General features: G+C 47.6%; 1 protein-coding gene across 1 annotated transcript in view; it reads left to right on the top strand.

Annotated features, from left to right (window-relative positions):
* The window catches only part of B4GALNT3 (beta-1,4-N-acetyl-galactosaminyltransferase 3), a 127,471-nt gene that overhangs the window by 76,082 nt on the left and 29,347 nt on the right, over positions 1–22,042 (top strand). The window contains exons 2-3 of the mRNA XM_034780571.1: positions 8,090–8,193; positions 17,783–17,860. Coding sequence (XP_034636462.1) covers positions 8,090–8,193; positions 17,783–17,860 — 182 coding nt within the window. The remainder of the gene's footprint in view (positions 1–8,089; positions 8,194–17,782; positions 17,861–22,042) is intronic.

Here is a 22,042-nt window from a genome sequence, read left to right on the forward strand (position 1 = left end):
CCAAGGAACTACAGCTCCCAGGGCCCCCTGTTGGTTCTCAGCTCCCAGGCTGGATCCCCCGGCTGCCGCCCCTGCAAATGGGCTGCCCCAAGCACGTGCTTTCTTTGGTGGTGCCTAGAGCCGCCCTTGCTTCTTTGGGAGCGTGCACAAAATGGGCTGGTTCCCAGGACCCTCACATGGCTCAGACCCTTCCCAGTTGATGAGGTATCCTGTATTCCCTCTTCATATCTGGGAATCTAGGATCTCATGGACAAGGTTCTCTTCTGGGCCTTGGACTGGCGGAGTGGGAGGTTGTTTTTTTGGGGGGGAAAGGGATTGTCACAGAAGGGTTTAAGGAGGGAGTCATGGAATAGAGGGTGCGCCTTGAAGGAACGGGGAGGTTGAAGTTCAAAGGTTACTGGGTTGATTTGCCTGCACATCTGGTAGGGTCCGACGTACTTGGTGGTCTAGTTTACATACACATCTGCCTGTCTTGAGATGCTTTGCCGTTAGCCATACCTTTGGTCCTACTGCAAATATAGGAGCCTCCTGCCGATGATGGTCAGCATGGGGTTTGTATGCCTTCTTGGCTGCATCTAGGTTTTGTTTCAACCTTTCCTGTGTCTGATGGATTTGACAAACCAGGCCTGAGTTTGTGTGAACTATGAGTAGTATGTAGTGAAAATGGAGATAGAAGCCATAATTTGTAAAAATGGAGGGGGGGGTGCTCATCTTGGTTGAGGTGTGGCCTGCGTTGCTGTAGGCAAAGTCTGCCTATGTAAACAGTAAGGCCCAGTCATTTTGGTGGTAGTTGGTGAAGCATACCTAGTTCACTCTTTCTGACTGGCTATTGGTTTGTGGATGGTAGGCAGTCAATGCATGGAGACACGCCTCTGGGAGACAGAACACCTCCCGCTAAAACTGAGACATGAACTGTGAACCCCAGTCTGAGGTGATGTGGTCTGGGAGGCCATGGAGGCGGACAACATGTGTGATGAGGAGATGAGCAGTAGCCTCAGCGGTGGGAAGATGTGCTCAGGGAATGAAGTGTGCCATCTTTATCAGTTGATCCACTACTGTCAGTATGGTACAGCATTCTTCAGATTCTGATAATTCAACAATGAAGTACACTGTAAAGTTATCCCAAGGCCTTGAAGAGGTCTCAGAAGGTACTGACATCCCAAAGGGTTTAGTTTGGGGAACTTTGGTATAGCCGCAGGTGTCTCAAGGCCTGATGAAGGCCTGAGGATTGGACTACACGTTTGGCCACCAGACTGACAAACATGCCATGCAAGTGGTCTTTGCTTGGCCAAAGTGGCCAGCCAAGGGATATCAGGGCAAATGCATAAGGCCTTCAAAGGGGGTTGTCCCTCAGGGACATAGGTTCACCTGTGAACTAGGAAAAGTCCATCCTTCTGTGTGAATTTACACTGTGATTCAGTTTAGAAGTTTGGAGTGTCTGGGTAAAGGGCTCATTTGGTAGGGAAGAACATATGGTCTTGAACAAATTGGATAATGATGCTCTGCCAAGGAAGTGATGTGATTTCAGGATGCAGGAGGCTCTCCTTCGGGTTCGTTAGAATATTCTTCTTTGCAGGACAGAGCATCTGCTTTACCATTGCAGAAGCCAGGATAGTAGGTGATAGTAAAATCAGACCTAGAAAAAAAAAAAAAAAGAGCCCAGCGTAGGTGTCACTGAGTTAGGGCTTTAGCCATGCACAGGTATTCTAGATTTATGTGGTCAGTGAACATCTGAATTGGGTGTCTGGTGCCTTCTAGATAATGCCTCTGAGTTTTGAAAGCCTCTTTGATAGCAAGTATATCCTTGTCTAAAATTTCATAATTGTGTTGGGCAGGAGTGAGCTGGCAGGAATAATATGTACAGGGATGAATTTCTTTGTCAAGGCCCTGTTTCTGAGACAGCACAGCCACAATGGCAGCATCAGTTTCCAGTGTGAATGGCTGATTTGGGTCAGGATGTGTGAGGATGGGCATGAAGGTGAACGCCAGCTTCAGATGATTGAAGCCCTCTTGGGCTTCTGGCATCCAAGCGAACTTGGTGGGTTTTTGCAGCAGAGATGTTACAAGGGCCAGGATTCGGGAGCAGTCCCATGTAAAGCATCTATAGAAATTCACAAACCCAGTGAAGTGCTGAATTTCTTGACTGCTTCGTGGTCTTGCCCAGTCGCAAACTACTTCCACTTTCTGGGGATCCATGCGGCCTCTCTCAGCAGACAGAATGTAGTTTAAGAATTCCATGGTAAACTGATTGAAGACATTTCTTCAGCTTAGCACAGAGCCCATGTTGGCAGAATCTTTCCAGGACCTTGCACTCATGCTGGTTGGGCATAGGCTGGTCATCAGAGTAAATTAGGATGTCATCTAAGTAGGTGACCACATAGCAGTTCAGCATATCTCATAAGACATCATTAATTAGATGCTGAAAGGTTAGTAAGTCCAAAAGGCACCACCAGATATTCAAAGTGGCCATACTGAGTGTGAAAAATGGTTTTTCCATTCATCCCCTGACTGGATTCTGACTAGGTTGTATGTTCCTCTGAGGTCTAATTTGGTGAATACCTGGGCTGCTCTTACCCAGTCCAGGAACTGTGGGTAGTAGGTATCAATTCTGCGCTGCAATTTTATTTAGAGTATAGTAGTCAACAAGGAGTCTTAAGAAGCTGGGAATTGTGTGATCATGGGAGACTTTAGCTTCCCCGATATAGACTGGAGGACAAGTGCTAGTAATAATAATAGGGCTTAGATTTTCTGGTTGCAGTAGCTGATGGATTCCTTCACCAAGTACTTGCTGAACCAACAAGAGGGGATGGCATTTTAGATTTGGTTTTGGTGAATAGTGAGGACCTCATAGAAGAAATGGTTGTAGGGGACAACCTTGGTTTGAGCAATCATGAGCTAATTCAGTTTAAACTAAATGGAAGGATAGACAAAAATAGATCTGTGACTAGGGTTTTTGATGTCAAAAGGGCTAACTTTTAAAAAATTAAGGAAATTAGTTAGGGAAGTGCATTGGACTGAAGAACTTGTGGCTCTAAAGGCAGAGGAGGCCTGGAATTACTTCAAGTCAAAGTTGCAGAAACTATCAGAAGCCTGCATCCCAAAAAAGGGGAAAAAATTCATAGGCAGGAATTGTAGACCAAGCTGGTTGAGCCAGCATCTCAGAGAGGTGATTAAGAAAAAGCAGAAAGCCTACAAGGAGTGGAAGATGGGAGTGATCAGCAAGGAAAGCTACCTTACTGAGGTCAGGACATGTAGGGATAAAGTGAGAAAGGCCAAAAGCCATGTAGAGTTGGACCTTGCAAAGGGAATTAAAACCAATAGTAAAAGGTTCTATAGTCATATAAATAAGAAGAAAACAAAGAAAGAAGTGGGACCGCTAAACACTGAGGAAGGAGTGGAGGTGAAGGATAATCTAGGCATGGCCCAATATCTAAACAAATACTTTGCCTCAGTCTTTAATGAGGAGCTTAGGGATAATGGTAGGATGACAAATGGGAATGAGGATATGCAGATAGATATTACCACATCCGAGGTAGAAGCCAAACTCGAGCAGTTTAATGGGACTAAATCAGGGGGCCCAGATAATCTTCATCCAAGAATATTAAAGGAACTGTCACATGAAATTGCAAGCCCATTAACAAGAATTTTTAATGAATCTGTAAACTCAGGGGTTGTACCGTATGACTGGAGAATTACTAACATAGTTCCTGTTTTTAAGAAAGGGGGGAAAAAGTGATCCGGGTAACTACAGGCCTGTTAGTTTGACATCTGTAGTATGCAAGGTCTTGGAAACATTTTTGAAGGAGAAAGTAGTTAAGGACAGTGAGGTCAATGGTAATTGGGACAAAATACAACATGGTTTTACAAAAGGTAGATCGTGCCAAACCAGCCTGATCTTCTTTGAGAAGGTAACAGATTTTTTAGACAAAGGAAACACAGTGGATCTAATTTACCTCAATTTCAGTAAGGTATTTGATACAGTTCCACCTGAGGAATTATTAGCTAAATTGGAAAAGATGGGGATCAATATGAAAATTGAAAGGTGGATAAGGAACTGGTTAAAGGGGAGACGACAACGGGTCGTACTGAAAGGTGAACTGTCAGGCTGGAGGGAGGTTACTAGTGGAGTTCCTCAGGGATCGGTTTTGGGACCAATCTTATTTAATCTTTTTATCCCTGACCTTGGCACAAAAAGTGGGAATGTGCTAATAAAGTTTGCAGATGACACAAAGCTGGGAGGTATTACCAATACAGAGAAGGACCGGGATACCCTACAGGAAGATCTGGATGACCTTGTAAACTGGAGTAATAGTAATAGGATGAAATTTAATAGTGAAAAGTGCAAGATCATGCATTTAGGGATTAATAACAAGAATTTTGGTTATAAGCTGGGGACGCATCAGTTGAAAATAACAGAGGAGGAGAAGGACCTTGGTGTATTGGTTGATCACAGGATGACTATGAGCCGCCAATGTGACATGGCCGTGAAAAAAAGCTAATGCGGTCTTGGGATGCATCAGGCGAGGTATTTCCAGTAGAAATAAGGAGGTGTTAGTACCGTTATACAAAGCACTGGTGAGACCTCATCTGGAATACTGTGTGTAGTTCTGGTCTCCCATGTTTAAGAAGGATGAATTCAAACTGGAACAGATACAGAGAAGGGCTACTAGGATGATCCGAGGAATGGAAAACCTGTCTTATGAAAGGAGACTCAAAGAGCTTGGCTTGTTTAGCCTAACCAAACGAAGGCTGAGGGGAGATATGATTGCTCTCTATAAATATATCAGAGGAATAAATACCAGGGAGGGAGAGGAATTATTTAAACTCAGTACCAATATGGACACAAGAACAAATGGATACAAATTGGCCATCAGGAAGTTTAGACTTGAAATTAGACGAAAGTTTCTAACCATCAGAGGAGTGAAGTTCTGGAACAGCCTTCCAAGGGGAGCAGTGGGGGCAAAAGACACATCTTGCTTCAAGACTAAGCTTGATAAGTTTATGGAGGGATGGAATGATGGGATAGCCTAATTTTGGCAAATAATTGATCTTTGACTATTAGCAGTAAATATGCCTAATGGCCTGTGATGGGATGTTAGATGGGGTGGGATCTGAGTTACTACAGAGAATTCTTTCCTGGGTGTCTGGCTGGTGAGTCTTGCCCACATGCTCAGGGTTTAGCTCATTGCCATATTTGGGGTCAGGAAGGAATTTTCCTCCAGGGCAGATTGGCAGAGGCCCTGGGGTTTTTTTGCCTTCCTTTGCAGCATGGGGCATGGGTCACTTGCTGGAGGATTCTCTGCACCTTGAAGTCTTTAAACCACAATTTGAGGATTTCAGTAGTTCAGACATAGGTTAGGGGTTTGATACAGGAGTGGATGAGATTCTGTGGCCTGTGTTGTGCAGGAGGTCAGACTAGATGATCATAACAGTCCCTTCTAACCTTAACATCTATGATTCTAGGATTCCTTTTCATAAAGAGGACAGGGGCCCCAGCCAGGGATGTGGACTGCTCGAGGAAACTTTTCTCCAGATTCTCAGATTCTGTAATCCTTAAGGGCAGCTAATTCATGCTCCAACATGGAATGCATTCAACTGAACAGAATCTTGGCTCCAGGCTCTAAGTCAATCAGGCAGATGTATTCCCTGTGAGAAAGTAGTGTCTCCGTTTTGTTTTTCGAATATGTCTGAAAACTTGGTATTTTGCGGAGAGTGACGGTTGACCCTAATAGCAAGTCGGCCTGCTGTGTTGCCCGAACATCTCTCCGTGTTGCTGAAGCTCAGGCAAGGCATCCAGTTTGAGGTTCTGGAGTCTCGAGCTTGGAAATCAGGAGGCAGATGTCCTGGCAAAACTTAGAATTAAATGTAATGGTTTGCTGACACCAGGAGATATACGGGTCACATTTCTCTAGTTAGGGGATTCTGAATATCAAAGGGAACCGTGGGGACCAGATCAGGCTAAATTGGAGAAGCTCATAGTGCTTCCCAACCATCACCTCCAAAACTATAGTTTTCTGACTGATGAGGCTGGAGGTGAGGATCCATCAACTGTCTCAACTAAATCAGGGGCTATCTTAGGTTGTTTGGATAGGCTGAGTACTTGAGCCAAGGTAGTGTCCATTAAGTTATCACCCCTCAGACAGCCCTGACTGACACTGGGACCGAAGTATCTGTCCGGAGTCCCAAAGCCAGAGTCGTAACTGGAGTTGTAGGTGCAGGTACATTTTCAATATGTTGGGCCAGGCAGCCAGAATGGATTGCTGGAGGGGGCTTAGAGGAGTTCTCTCGATGTTGCTCAGGCTTGACCCCCTTACCAAGGCTGGGCATGGTTGTTTCCTGGAACCACATGGTTCAGGGACATAGCAAGACAGACAAACACCATGGGGCCATTGCCATGACAGTAAAAACACAAGTACTCTCACCATTGGTCCAGCCAGGTCCATGCCATGTCCACCTATGTGGGCTTGGGTGGGGGGCCTTTCCTTTCGAGATGCCATTCCCTAAGTCTGGTGTCGATTTGGAGGCCCAGCTTAATAAATGAATCTAGATTAGTGGGAGGCTCCCCGCAAGCAAGCTCATCTTTTATTTCTTCGCTGAGAGCAAGACAGAATTGGTGTAGCTGGGCCGCCTTATTCCAAGCCCTATCCGCCGCCAGGAATCAGAAGCAAGAGGCATATGTTGCAGCTGACCCCAAGGCCTGAAGGAGTCTCTGTAGGGCTGCCTCTGCAGTGCGAGCTTGGTGTGGGTCATTGAAGATTGTCATAATGGCCCTCAGGAAGGTGTAGGCCTCTAGCAGAGGGGTAGGGGTAGGCATAGGTGCTCTAGCAGAGCAGTCACCCTGTCCAGACCCTCACCTGTTAAAAAATCATGACTAGTCCCACTTTTGCCTGGTCCATCTGGTAGGCATTGGGCCATGGCAGCCCCCAAATTTGCTACGGGTCCCATCGTAGAGCTGTGGTAACAGTACTGTGGGTTCAGGTCCTGACCGCACCATGGGGCTGCAGGAGATGTTCCCACCTGCGGCCCTATGATCTGTTCTTGCAGGGTGCATTTTCCTGCCTGAAGCTGGTCCATTGCGACGTGTAAGGCTTGGTTTTCCACCTCTAGGTGAGCAGTCTGCTCCTGGAGGCTCAGTGGCCCCTGTGGCACAATACCCATAGATGCTGGAACTAGAGATGGTGGAGTGCTGCTGCACCCCCTGGCTTGAAGTGGTTTCCATCATATAGAAGGTTTACAGTTTGGTTCAATGGCTCTCAGCACCCGCACTATACACATTGTTCCAGCACCCCTGGCCGTACCTGTGAGTTTCCATACCCCTTTCAGGTAAGATGAGTCTAAGAGGAAACAGAAGTGGTCTGAGCAAACTGTAATGCCTGGTGGCTGAGGTAGGATTGGGAGCAGTCTGGAGCAGTACTCAAGTATGTGCTAATGGTCAGGTAGCCAGCAGGTCAATTCATATCAGAAGCAATCTGGGGCAACGGTCAGAGTTCTCGCCAGAAGATCCAATCCAAGGGGCCGGTTCATTGGATTGGGGAGGCGAGGTCAGGCAAGGCAGCAAGGTAGGGTCAGGTGACGCAGCAGGGTAAGGGGGTCTAGGGAACAATCAGCAGGCAATGGTCGGTTGCTCAGACAGCTTCCTCTTGCTGTTGGGGCCTTTATATAGCCGAGGTATCTACTGAGAGTGCAGCCTGACCATCCAATCAGGGGCCTATGGAATAGCTGCTGTGGGCCTGTAAGCCTTGAGCACTAAGGCTGTTGGTTAGGGGCACCGGTTCAATGTATCACGATGGTTCAGCGGCTAAGGAAGCCACCTAAGGAGCTGGCAGGCCTGGCTTCAATAGCAGGGTCCTGATAGACTTGATTTGTTGTGCAGCACTTTGAGCACCTTGAATGAAAGGTGCTGGACAATAACAAAGCAGGAGTTGTGTCACTGACTGGCCAAGCTGAATATTTCCAGGGGAAGAGGGAGGCTTAGGCTCCCATTACTGTAAAACCCCAGAAGGAGAGGGTGCAACCTGAAGTTATCACTGTTGTTTCTTCTTTTTCTTTGAGGTGGGTTTTGACATCTCTTTTCCCCTCCTCTTTGCAGGATATGGGAGCTGGAGGGAACTGGCTAAAGCCCTGGCAAACAGGAACATCCCTGCTGTGGACCCAGACCTTCACTTTTACTATCCTCAGAAGCCAGTACACCAGGTAAGGAGGCTCAGGGGTCTTCTTAAACATTCAGGGGAAAATTCTCCTTCTAGATCTGCATGGCAGATCCCAGCTCCTATAGTCATCTCTCCCTTCATGCACAGAATGAGAGCAGGCCATGGACCAAATTCTGATCTCAGGTACACCAATGTAAACACAGAACAACTCCACTGCAGTCAATGGAGTTATGTTGGATTTACATCAGTACAATGGAGGGATAACTAAGAATGATGAGATAAAATTAAGAAAAGGAGAACTTAGGCTGAAAGCTAGTGTCGTGTGGGGTCCTGTGTGTCGAGCGGGGCCTCCCCCATTGGCCCAATGCCGGGTTGGTACACCCCATCACACAAGTGTCAGGTCTCCCTGTGAGATCAGGCAATTCCAGTAAGGAGGGCTCAGGACCCCTGGTGGGGCTGAGCAAACAATCAGTCCGCAGCCCCTCGGATGGGCAGAGCAAAGCAAAGAGTCTGTGGCCCCTGGGCCTCCTGGCTGGGGCAGGCAATAGCAGTTGTGGTTCTGACCCTTGGGCAGGGCAGAATAAACAATCAGTCTGCAGCCCCTGGGTGGGGCAGAGCCAGCAAACACTAACCATGCCTAGTGGCAGGTTTGTGTGTGGGAGGTAAGGGAACCTTGGCCTACCCTACTCCACCGGGTTCCGACCCAGGGCCCTATGAAGTTGGGAAATTCCCCATTAAGGGTTTAAGCATCAGGTTCTATTACATTCCCCGGGTCACTTCCTCCGCAAGGTGCATTTCGGGCATCTCCACGGTTGGCAGTGGCTCAGCATCCCAGTCAGTCTCTGCGGTCAGCTGGTCATCCTCAGCATAGTCCGGGTCCATGGTTCCTACCGCTTGGAAAGTCGCAGGAGCCTGCAGCACACGTCCTTCCTCCTCCTCAGCCAGCCCAGACTGAGCTGGCCTGCCTCCGTTTATCTGTCCCTTCCACCTGGAGCATGCACAACAGGGGCGATAGGGTGTGGTCTCCTGTGCCCACAGTGATTGGTCAGGCACTGCAGAGAAAACCCCATCACTGCTAGAGAAAAGCTCGTAATGAATGGTGAGCTGTATCACACTAAGGCAGGAGTCGGCAATGTTTGGCACGCAGCTCGCCAGGGTAAGCAGTGCGGGCGAGCGATGTGCTGGCCGCGGCTTCTCGCTGCTCCCATTGGCCCGGGACAGTGAACCGCGGCCAGTGGGGGCCGCGATCGGCCGAACCTGCCGCGTCAGCAGGTAAATAAAACTGGCCCGGCCCAAGGTGCTTACCCTGGCGAGCCGCTTGCCAAACGTTGCCGACCCCTGCACTAAGGAATAATCTTCCAAAGGAAGAGTTAGAGATTGGCCAAAGCACTGGAGAATGAACAGATGTTAACAATTAATTTACAGCTCTGTAGAGGCGTGGGACTCACCCCTGCAGCGCCTTCTGCTGGTCGTCTCAGGGAATTAGCTCTTTCAGCCCCCGGAGTGCCCTCTGCAGGCCGGTGTCCCGCTTGTCGCTGGTCCCGTGTCCCTCCCGGACCCCGGTACCCCTTTACCAGGGGGCTGCCCCCTGGCAACACCCCCACCAGTCTCTATGGGTCTCCCCTCTCTGGGAAACCCCAACCCTCTAATCCCCACCTTGCCTCAGTCTGGGCTACTGCCAGTCATCACTAAGCCCCCACTCCCTGGGGCAGACTGCAGTGTAAAAGCCACTCATCATAGGCAAGGGGGTTCGGATCTGCTGCCTTCCTCTGCCTCCCAGTACCTCTATGGGCCTTGGACCAGGTCCTGCAGCCTGGGGAATTGCCAGCCTGGAGCTCCCCGGCTCCGCTGGTTCTCCCCAGCCCTGCCTCACTCCCAGTACCCTTCCTGCAGGCAGCCAGGCCCCGCTCTCTCCCAGCCAGGAGGAAGAGAGAGACTTCTCTTGGGCCTCCGGCTCACAGCCTTTTTATTCAGGCCAGCTGTGGCTTGATTGGGGCGTGGCCCAGCTGCGGCCACTTCCCCAATCAGCCCAGCTTTTCTCCTGCCCCAGCCCTCTGCCAGGGCTGGTGTAAGCCCTTCCCGGCAGGAGCGGGGGACCACCCCACTTACAAAGTTTGTGAAGGGGGCAAAGGGAGTTATTAGGATGACTTGGGTCCTTCAGCTGACATGAATGAGAGTAGAGACTAGATTAGTGCAGGCTAGTTATGTAGAAATATTATTGGAGAGAAACAACAAACCATGATGTTGGAAATCAACAGAGTCAAACTTCTATATTTTGGTCACATTAGGCATAGAGATGGAAATAACCTTGAGAAAGTTATTATGGAAGGAATGGTGGAGGGTCATCGTAGTACGGCATGATCAGCAAGGAGATGGATGATGTGCAGCAGATCACTGTAAGGTCAGCTGCTGAGTGCTCGAAGTTAGTGATGGATTGTGAAGGCTTTTCAAAATCTGTTATGATGTCACTGATATTGAGACATGAATAAATGGATTTAATTAGCTTATGCCTTGTCTACACTACACAGTTTTGTTGGCAAAAGGCAGCTTTTGGTGGCAAAACAGTGAAGGTGTACACACTGCAATGCCACTTTTGGCAACAAAATTCTTTAGTTTTGGCAACAAAATAAAACCACCTCAACGAGGGACATAAGACTTTTTATGCAAAGTTTTGTCGACAAAGTGCCAGTGATTTTCTTGCTTTAATTGGCCTCCAGAAGGTGTCCCACAATGCCCATCTTGACCACTATGGTCAGCAGTTCCAATTCCGCTGCCCTGCAGCCAGGTAAACAACCATCTGCTCCTTGCCCTTCAAAGCCCCGGGAATTTTGCTTTGTTTGCTCGGTGTGGAGAGCTCACATCGCACCTTCCCAGCTGACCATGACGGCTCCACACAGCAGACACTCTCCTGCTTGGACCACTGCGGAGCTGCTGGATCTGATCAGTATATGGGAAGAGGAGGCGGTGCAGTCCCAGCTGCATTCCAGCCATAGGAATTTCAATACTTACGGGCAGATTTCTCAAGGGCTGTGCGAAAAAGTCTATGATCATGACAAGGTGCAGTGCAGAGCAAAGACCAAGGAGCTGAGGCAGGCCCCAGAAGGCAAGGGAGGCAAACTGTCACTCCAGTGCTGCGTCAAAGACCTGCCGTTTCTATAAGGAGCTGGGTGCTATCCTCGGTGGCCACCCCACCTCCAGTGCCAAGAGCCCCGTAGATACTTCACCGATCTTGGAACTGGCAGAAAGTGGACCTAACCCAAAGGACGAAGTCATTGAAGAAGAGGCGGAATTAGAAAATGATGAGCCCACTGCAGGCTTGCCTGGTGGTGTGTCCAGTCAGGAGCTGTTCTCCACTCTGGAGGTGTCTATCCAGTCTCGGCAGTCGCACTCCAGTGAGCAAGAAGCAGGAGAGGAGACACCTGGTAAGTGGCTTTGCTTTGTGAAGTGCGGAGGTGGGTTGAGGGCATAGACATGTACAAGGCTGGCTGTGTTTCTGTGTGCTGGACAGTTCCTTGAGCAGCTAAGAAGTACAGCGGAACAGGGTGTTGATGCACACCGAGATTTCACGGGAATCCTCCAGAGAGATCTCTAGGAAAGTTTCCTGGAGGTACCCGGCAATCCTCTGCCAATGGTTCCTTGGCAGAGCTGCTTTGTTCCTTCCCCCATTGAAGGAAACTTTGCCGTGCCATTCTGCAATCACTTGCACAGGGACCAAGGCGGCGCACAGATGAGCAGAATAGGGACTGGGTCAGCAGCCACAACTGTGCACTAAATGCACCCTTGCTTCCTTGCATACCCTCAGGAGTGAGATATCTGGTACAATGACCCCTGTCTGTGGAAAAGGGTGGGAAAATTTAGAATATTGTCCCTAGGCACCTGCCCATCAACCCTTTCATACTGCTTTTCTCTCCATGTAGAATGCCCTCTGTCCCAGGGTAAACTCACCAAGCTTGGGGTGTTCGCTGACGTGTGTGTCAAGGGTCAGTGAGAAAGTGATTGGTATGTTGTTAGAGGTGTATTTTACTGTACTGTTTCCATGCTGTGCATGTACTTAACAATCATGCTTCTGTGTATTGTTCCTTGTGCTTCTGCAGATGTGGCCTTCAGAGGCATCCCCTACACACCAGCAGAGCGCCTCCACCAGATAAGTAAATGCCCAAGACGGAGCAAGGAGGACATGTTCTGGGAGCTGCTGCAATACTCAGATGCAGAAAAGAGGGAACACATGGAGTGGAGGGAAATCAAAAGGCAGGACAGAAAAGAAAATTAGGCCTTGTTAAGGACACTACTAAGAGGATGATTAAAGTTATGGAGGAGCAAACTAAGATGCTGAAGTCCCTCATAACACTATAGATTGAGCAGATGCATGCCTACCCTCCCCTTCAGCGCATGAGGTGGACGAGGCTTTCTTCCGGCAACTAGCAGAAGTTACTAGATCGCAGGCCCTGGTTCTCATGGGAGATTTTAATCACCCTGATATCTGCTGGGAGAGCAATACAGCGGTGCACAGACAATCCAGGAAGTTTTGGGAAAGTGGAGGGGACAATTTCCTAGTGCAAGTGCTGGAGGAATCAACTAGGGGCAGAGCTCTTCTAGACTTGCTGCTCACAAACCGTGAAGAATTAGTAGGGGAAGCAAAAGTGGATGGGAACCTGGGAGGCAGTGACCATGAGATGGTCAAGTTCAGGATCCTGACACAAGGAAGAAAGGAGAGCAGCAGAATACGGACCCTGGACTTCAGAAAAGCAGACTTTGACTCCCTCAGGGAACTGATGGGCAGGATCCCCTGGGAGAATAACATGAGGGGGAAAGGAGTCCAGGAAAGCTGGCTGTATTTTAAAGAATTCTTATTGAAGTTGCAGGAACAAACCATCCCAATGTGTAGAAAGAAAAGTAAATATGGCAGGCGACCAGCTTGGCTTAACAGTGAAATCCTTGCTGATCTTAAACACAAAAAAGAAGCTTACAAGAAGTGGAAGATTGGACAAATGACCAGGGAGGAGTATAAAAATATTGCTCAGACATGCAGGAGTGAAATCAGGAAGGCCAAATCACACTTGGAGTTGCAGCTAGCAAGAGATGTTAAGAGTAACAAGAAGGGTTTCTTCAGGTACGTTAGCAACAAGAAGAAAGTCAAGGAAAGTGTGGGCCCCTTACTGAATGAGGGAGGCAACCTAGTGACCGAGGATGTGGAAAAAGCTAATGTACTCAATGATTTTTTTGCCTCTGTCTTCACGAACAGGGTCAGCTCCCAGACTGCTGCACTGGGCAGCACAGTATGGGGAGAAGGTGACCAGCCCTCTGTGGAGAAAGAAGTGGTTCGGGACTATTTAGAAAAACTGGACGAGCATAAGTCCATGGGGCCGGATGCGCTGCATCCGAGGGTGCTAAAGGAGTTGGTGGATGTAATTGCAGAGCCATTGGCCATTATCTTTGGAAACTCATGGCGATCGGGGGAGGTCCCGGATGTCTGGAAAAAGGCTAATGTAGTGTCCATCTTTAAAAAAGGGAAGAAGGAGGATCCGGGGAACTACAGGCCAGTCAGCCTCACCTCAGTCCCTGGAAAAATCATGGAGCAGGTCCTCAAGGAATCAATTCTGAAGCACTTAGAGGAGAGGAAAGTGATCAGGAACAGTCAGCATGGATTCACCAAGGGCAAGTCATGCCTGACTAACCTAATTGCCTTCTGTGAGGAGATAACTGGCTCTGTGGATGAGGGGAAAGCAGTAGATGTGTTATTCCTTGACTTTAGCAAAGCTTTTGATACGGTCTCCCACAGTATTCTTGCCAGCATGTTAAAGAAGTATGGGCTGGATGAATGGACTATAAGGTGGATAGAAAGCTGGCTAGATCGTTGGGCTCAACGGGTAGTGATCAATGGCTCCATGTCTAGTTGGCAGCCGGTTTCAAGCGGAGTGCCCCAAGGGTCGGTCCTGGGGCTGGTTTTGTTCAATATCTTCATTAATGATCTGGAGGATGGCGTGGACTGCACTCTCAGCAAGTTTGCAGATGACACTAAACTGGGAGGAGTGGTAGATACTCTGGGGGTCGGGATAGGATACAGAGGGACCTAGACAAATTTGAGGATTGGGCCAAAAGAAACCTGATGAGGTTCAACAAGGACAAGTGCAGAGTCCTGCACTTAGGACGGGAGAATCCCATTCACTGTTACAGACTAGGGACCGAATGGCTAGGAAGCAGTTCTACAGAAAAGGACCTACGGGTTACAGTGGACGAGAAGCTGGATATGAATCAACAGTGTGCCCTTATTGCCAACAAGGCTAACGGCATTTTGGGCTGTATAAGTAGGGGCATTGCCAGCAGATCGAGGGACGTGATCATTCCCCTCTATTCGACATTGGTGAGGCCGCATCTGGAGTACTGTGTCCAGTTTTGGGCCACACACTACAAGAAGGAAAAATTGGAAAGAGTCCAGCGGAGGGCAACAAAAATGATTAGGGGGCTGGAGCAAATGACTTATGAGGAGAGGCTGAGGGAACTGGGGTTGTTTAGTCTGCAGAAGAGAAGAATGAGGGGGGATTTGATAGCTGCTTTCAACTACCTGAAAGGGGGTTCCAAAGAGGATGGATCTAGACTGTTCTCAGTGGTACCTGATGACAGAACAAGGAGTAATGGTCTCAAGTTGCAGTGCAGGAGGTTTAGATTGGATATTATGAAAAACTTTTTCACTAGGAGGGTGGTGAAGCACTGGAATGGTTTACCTAGGGAGGTGGTAGAATCTCCTTCCTTAGAGGTTTTTAAGGTCAGGCTTGACAAAGCCCTGGCTGGGATGATTTAGTTGGGAATTGGTCCTGCTTTGAGCAGGGGGTTGGACTAGATGACCTCCTGAAGTCCCTTCCAACCCTGATATTCTATGATTCTATGATTTAGAACTCCTTCCCATGCCCTCCCCAAACTCCACCTGAGCATTCCTTTCTGCTTTTCTGGACTTCTCGCTTTCCCGTTCATTCCACCCCATGGACACCTTTTCAAATGATAGCTGGACTTATGCACAGCTCTGAAAGTCAGCCCTTCTTTGGTAGCTCCTTTCCCAACAAACATGTGTGTGGTGGTGGTGTTTTCTGTGCAATAAAAGCAAAGTTTTTGAATGATAAGTAATCTTTATTTGTTTCCTGAAAAATGTGATAGCAGGCAGCAGCAAGACATACACAAGCAGTTTAATCATTTGCTTACTGGAATCCTAGGCCACAAAAATCACAAGTACTTCCTAGGAAAACTCAATTTCATTAAGCATTGCAGTCCCGAGCATAATAATATACATTACTGGTTCTCATTTTCAGAGTGTTGCCTCAAAGCCTCCCTGATTCAAATTGTCCCCCCTTGTGCCCCTCTAATAGCCCTGGTATGTGGCTGCTCAAATTCAGCAGCCAGGCAGTCTGCCTCAGCAGTTCACCCCGAGAAAACTTTTCACCCTTACCTTCACAAATATTGTGCAACATACAGCACACGGCTATGACACATGGGAATATTATCCTTACTGAGATCGAACCTGCCATAAAGGCATCACCAGTGCATCTTTAATCTGCCAAATGCACATTCCATGGTCATCCTGCACCTACTCAGCCTATTGGTGAATCGCTCCTTACTGCTATCTAGGTTTCCCATGTAAGGTTTCATGAGCCATGGCATTAACAGGTGTGCCGGGTCTTCCAGGATCACTATGAGCATTTCAACATCCCCCACTTTAATCTTCTGGTCTGGAAAGAAAGTCCCTGCTTGCAGCTTTCTGTACAGACCAGTGTTCCTGAAGATATGTGCATCATGCACCTTTCCGGACCCACACCACCCTTGATGTCAGTGAAACGCCTGTGGTGATCCACAAGTGCATGCAACACCATGGAGAAGTACCCCTTCCTATTGATGTACTCCGTTGCAAAGTGGTCCGGTGCCAAAATTGGAATATGTGTTCCATCTGTCGCCCCTCCGTAGTTAGGGAAACCCATTTCTGAAAAGCCATCCACTATTTCACACACATTGCCAAGAGTCACGGTCCTTCGTAGCAGGATGCGATTAATAGACCTGCACACTTGCTTCAACTCATCCCCAATGATCGACTTCTCGACTCCAAACTGATTTGTGACCAACTGGTAGCAGTCTGGAGTCACCAGCTTCCACATGTGATCGCCACATGCTTCTCCACTGAGAGGGCAGCTCTCATTTTGGTGTCCTTGCGCCGCAGAGCTGGGGTGAGCTCTGCACACAGTTCCAGGAGGGTACCCACTGCTTGTCATCCCAGACCTGCATGACGATGCGATCCCACCACTCAGTCCAAAAGCGACAGTCCACCATGTGCAACTGTTTGGTGAATGCCAAAAGTAATCTAATGTTGCTCCTATCCATGTCAGACAGCACGTCCGGCAACTCATCTGTGAATCCTGTTGAGTTAGGAACTTCACAATAAACTGCCCTTCCATCTGTGATGTGTTAATGACAGAAGAGCATTGGAGAGCAGTGCAGGATCCATCCGTTCACACAGAGATGGTGGGACGAACAGCAAATAAGGTCCGTTGAAAAATGCCGCGAACCAAAGACAGAAGCACATGGAATTCTTGGAAGGAAAGCAATGCATCATGGGACGTTGAGCCCGGACCCATGATGTGCTGCAATCCGCTTCACCTTTCCACAAGACCTAGCAGTAGAAGGTGTCGAGCTGAACTTGTGGGATAGCTATCGATAGTGCACAGCTCTCAATGTCGATGTTAGTGCCCCAAGTGTGGGCACGCGCTGCAAACAGAGGGAGTGAAGTGTGAACATGCAGTACCGATTTTTTTATAGCGCTTTTTGATCATCAACAAAACTTTTGCTGACAAAACTCTGTAGTGTAGACAAAACCTTAGTCATCAGTCCCAAAGGCAGAGTGCTTATGTTTCGCTACACCTGTGACTGGTCAGGAATTTTTTAACAATGTTTTTTCCATTGGGAAAATGCTGATTTGTCAAAACCAAAACTGTTTCATGGGGGAAAGATCAGTTTTGATGGATTTCTCACTTTGACAAATTTTGGGAGGAAAAAATGCAATATTGTAAAAAAAAAAATCTCATTTCAACATTGTCTAAATGAGAAATTCCCTTTTTTGGCAGGGTGTGTGTGTGTGTGTTTCAAAATGACTGTTTAGAAATTTAAGCTAATTATAGTAAAAACAAACTGAAACAAAGTTTAAAAGGTCAAAATCAAAATGAAAAGTTCAACTGACCCACACCAATATACCCTTCCCCTCCCCATGGTTGTTGGTTTGTGCACATTTGCAATTTCGACTTTTCATCCTGATTCAGGATTGGAAAAATTATCAGAGTCTCAAAAAATTTCCTGGGCTGGGTTTTCCCACCCAGTACTACTTGTGGGCTTTTAGAAACTGCTGAGTACTTGCTGTCTGCTCACATGCAGGGGTCCTGGAACAATTTGTATAGTGGGGCTGCTGAGAGCCATTGAACCAAACTGTAAACCCTGTACATGATAGAAACCACTCAAGCCAGAGCATGTGTCAGCACCCCCTGGCCCCCCAGTTCCAGTACCCATGCTCACATGGACTTGTGAAAGCTTTTCAACCTTGTGTGTATGTGATCAGTCACTTATAAGATTATTTATTTTTCTTTTATCTCCATGTCTCTTAGAACCAAGAGCAGCAAAGAGGTGCAAGGAATAGGTCTGTTTATCCAGCCGGGGAAATCTCCGTCCCTTGGATCCCGGAGGTTGGTGTTTTCTGGAACCATTTCCTATTACAGGATTGTAACTAGAGGCCTCTGCTTCTCTGGGAGTCCAGTGTCTCCCACCCCCATCCCTGTTTAATGAAAGCTTTGGTTCTGCAGACCAAAGAAAAAATCTGGAAAGACAGGAATCCCCAGATTCCTGGAGATTTGGCTTCTGACCCAGCCACCAATGCACCAGGAATCCACCTTCAGCCTCTGGAAAGTAGCCAAATTGCTTCCCCCATAAAGGTGATGTTTATTCAGAGCTGAGAAATAGTACAAAGAATTCAACAGGCAAATACATGACTGTGGCATGTAAGTGCCTCACACTGTGCTATTGTTCTGGTATTTGCCTGTTATCCAATCCCTGTATCTTGTGCATAGAGGTCTCGTCACTTCACTGACACTTCTGGTGAGCAGAGACCTTCTCAGGTGACCCTTGAGAACCTGAGTAAATATTTCCTTTGTTTTCTTTATGCCTCATTTACTCTTCCCTCCACTGTCCCCTTATCGTACTACTTCTCTTCAGATAATGGAGCAATGCAGCATGTTGATAATGAGAGAAGCACCAACCACTGGGTGTTTTGCTAACTTAGTAAGTTCCAAAAGCTGACTGGACACACACACACAGATTAGAATGGCCTCTGCAATTGCTCTAGCTAGGAAACAAACTACAGTCCTGATGCTTCAAGACATAAGCTGATCACCAGCTGGAGGCAAGAAGGAATTTCCCCACTGGCTATAGCATTGGACAGCTTGGGGCATGATGAGGCAGTTAAAGCTTTCCTTGAAGCATCCAGTAGTGGCCACTGTCTGGTACAGAAAACCAGTCTAGAAGATGGATCATTACCGTGTTCTGCTGTGGCAACTGCTATGGTAACAGCTTGAGTCTGATGTAGTCCTTCCCCTGCATGGTGTTGTCCCAGTGGCAGGCTGTGTGCTGGCACTTTGCCCTGCCTCAGGGCTGTGTTTCTGATGAGCAGCTACTGTCAGAAGGGCATCAGGATGTCACAGTTGGTATTGCTGCTATGTGTATGGTATGTCTAACTTCTCTCCTCTCCCACAGTGTCAGTGACGGGCATTTGTGCCTCCCTGGCCTGCATAGGTCTTTGCTCGTTGACTCTAATTCCCAGCGATCGCTTAGAACAATGTGAAGCATGCTTGTCTCTGGTGACAGCTTTGGTGCCCATGTGATTTGTCTTAGGAAGACCCATTGCTCGGCATGTTTGCAGTAACAAAAGTGTGACTCTGGCATGGGCTTTGTACTCTGGAGAGGCAGGACACCACAAGCAGGGCAAGTGCCAATCCTCACCATGCCAGACATGAGACAGTTTCACGCCCCTGTGCAGTGCTGTGCCTGGCAAAGCACAGAGCAAGGGCATAAATCTTCTCCTCTTGCAGCGCTGCCAAATAGGAAACAAGTAGAGAGCCCCAAGTGATGCTGCACCATGCAAAGCAAAGGGAGAGAGCCTCAGCCTGGATTAAGGGCAGCATCTCACCAATGGCTGGTGAGGGCCTGGAACCAGGACATCCTGTGTCATTCTCTGTACGGATCTCTGTAAAAACCATGCTCTGCTGTCTAGCAAGGCTTCTCTGATAGAGCTGTAGCGGAAGAGCAAGGTTTGGTTAGGGAGGGACAGGATTATTGTTCTTAATATTAATATTATTGTAGTAGTTCCTAGAGGGTGTAGGCACTGTACATGCACCTAACAAAGACAGTCCCTGTCCCAAAGGGCTTTCAGTCTCTAGGTATCTGACAAGAGAAAACTGGTGGATACAATAATCAAATTGGAGGGTGGGCAGTTCAATTTTCCTCCCCCACACCCATAAGGTTCCTCCTGCTCTGCTCTGCTCTGCTCCCCTCCCCGTGACGCTCCTGCCTCTCTCACCAATTCCCAGTCCTTGTCTATATTTTCTGCCCCCGTGTTGGTCATGGCACAGTCCCTGTACCCAAAGGGTCAAATCTAGCTACTCGTTACACCTGTGTAAATGTGTCACTGAAGTCATCTGAGTCAGTCCAGTGTTACTGTTTACACTGTGCCTGGTATAACACAGCCACTGAGGGAACAGATAGGACTAGAGAGCTGCTTGCTTTCCTTTTAATCACCTGTTGACAGTTTTAGAGGCTTAACTCTGCACAAATTAATTACATGGGATCTATGATCCTATTGTGTCCCCTCTACGACATCTATAAGAACATAATTGCAGCCTGATTCCTGTACTGCGGGGGAGGAAGGGACAGTTCCTACAGGTCATGAAGCCAGGCTTTGTTTGAACAGGTGATGTATATTGCTGACAAACTTGAATAATTAAAGGGGTTTGAGTGACTTTGCAGCAGTGCAGTGCAGAGGGGGAGGGATTTCCCCCCCTCTTGCATTTCAGAAGACACTGCAGCAACTTCCAGCTGCTTGCTCCTGAATGTCACCCAGTCAAGGGAGCTCATGGAGGCGAGGGGAGGGGCCAGGGCTGCTGTGAGGAGACAGAAGAGTCTTATAAACTCGTCTTACAGAATTTCTAATCGGCAGCACAATGTCTCCATTCTTCCCTGGCTCAGACCCTCTTTTTGTCCAGTTTATCTTCCCCAGGGCTGTGCATTCTTTGGATTGTAAGCAGCTGATTTGCCCCTGAAACACCAAGCCATCAAAGATTAAATTAGGCAAGGCCTTTCCTTCCCTCCTGCTCCAGTTACAATCTAGGGAGTCACCTCTCCAGGGTTGTAACCCTGCCTCTGTGTCCCTTCACATTGCTTGTGTGTGTGTGTGTGTGTGTGTGTGTGTGTGTGTGTGTGTGTGTGTATAGCAGTGCTTTATGTGGGTCTCTCATCTCTGCTCCCTTTTAGCCTTTCTTCTCCAGGCATTGTCACTCTAGACGGAAGTGTTATTTTGTGGTGAGCCCCTAGTGTGGTTGTGACGGTGCTGCCCGTGGGAGCCAGCTGAAGTCACTCAATTAGGGTGAACTGCAAACAAAACAGGGCAGACAAACCCCAAATGCTGGTGGTTATTCCAATACTTAGATTTACCAAGCCAGCACAAAACAGCTTCTATAGTACCTCACTGGTTACTCAGAAGTCCAAACAACGCAGTTCCCCTAAAGTACCCAGCCTCAGGCCTCCGTCCAGACACACCTGTCAGATATGATGATGATTACTGAAAATCTTATCTCCTTATATAAAAGAAAAGGTTCTTCCAATCCCAAAGGATCAGCCACATACCCAGATTCAATTATAACTTAGATCTTACCCAAAATACATGCTTATAGCCAATTCTTATTAACTAAACTAAAATTTATTAAAAAAGAAAAGAGAGAGTATGTTGATTAAAAGATCAATATACATACAGACTTGAATTAAATTCTTGAGGTTCAGATACATAGCAGAGGTGAGCTTGTAGTTGCCAAAAGTCCTTTTAGAAATAGTCCATAGGTTATAGTCCAACGTCCATATTCAGAGTGACTCCAGTCAGTGACTGGGGATCTCAATCCTTGTGGCTTAAGGTTTCCCCCTCTTGAAAGTCAAAGCAGATCTGAGATGCAGCAGGATCGTGTCCCAGGGTTCTTCTACATTTCCAGCAGCCTTTCGGCCTGAGAAAACAATAGGCTTAATGCTCCTTCCAAACATCCTGGCAATTAGCATAGGGTAATTTATCCATTAAACAGTTCAGATACAGGTTACCACAACCTTCGAAGAGACATATAGACAATAATACTATTTCACTCAAGTATCATCATAAATGTTAATATTCCTTTTTGATCTTCAAATTAAAGTTATAGCAATAGACAAGACGTGTTTGCTTACATCACAAGACCTGAGCAAACATCTACCCTTGAGATCTCTAACAATGCAGCCTTGCATTTCAAAGCTCTATTCATTTACATATCTTCCTTACCAGTCCTTAAGGTTCACCCATGAGTCAGGTCAGTCTGAGTTAATGAACTCTTTCTGGCCCTGTCACCTTCCAATGAAATATTATATTATATTCATAACGTCACAGTGGTGCTTTCAGAACAGAGGAAGACAGGCAGTGAGGAGGAATTGTTGCTGTGTCTGAACCCGCCTCTTCCTTGAGGTAGTTTTTTCAGGTGGGGCTGGGTGCTGATAACCTGAAATGCCTTGCTGGAATAAGTGGAAATACTTAAGCCTATTAATATAAAACCAGGGATTCAAACATGCCAGCGCTAATTCAACAC

Source organism: Trachemys scripta, chromosome 1 (genome assembly GCF_013100865.1).
Source record: "Trachemys scripta elegans isolate TJP31775 chromosome 1, CAS_Tse_1.0, whole genome shotgun sequence".
NCBI lineage: Eukaryota > Metazoa > Chordata > Testudines > Emydidae > Trachemys > Trachemys scripta.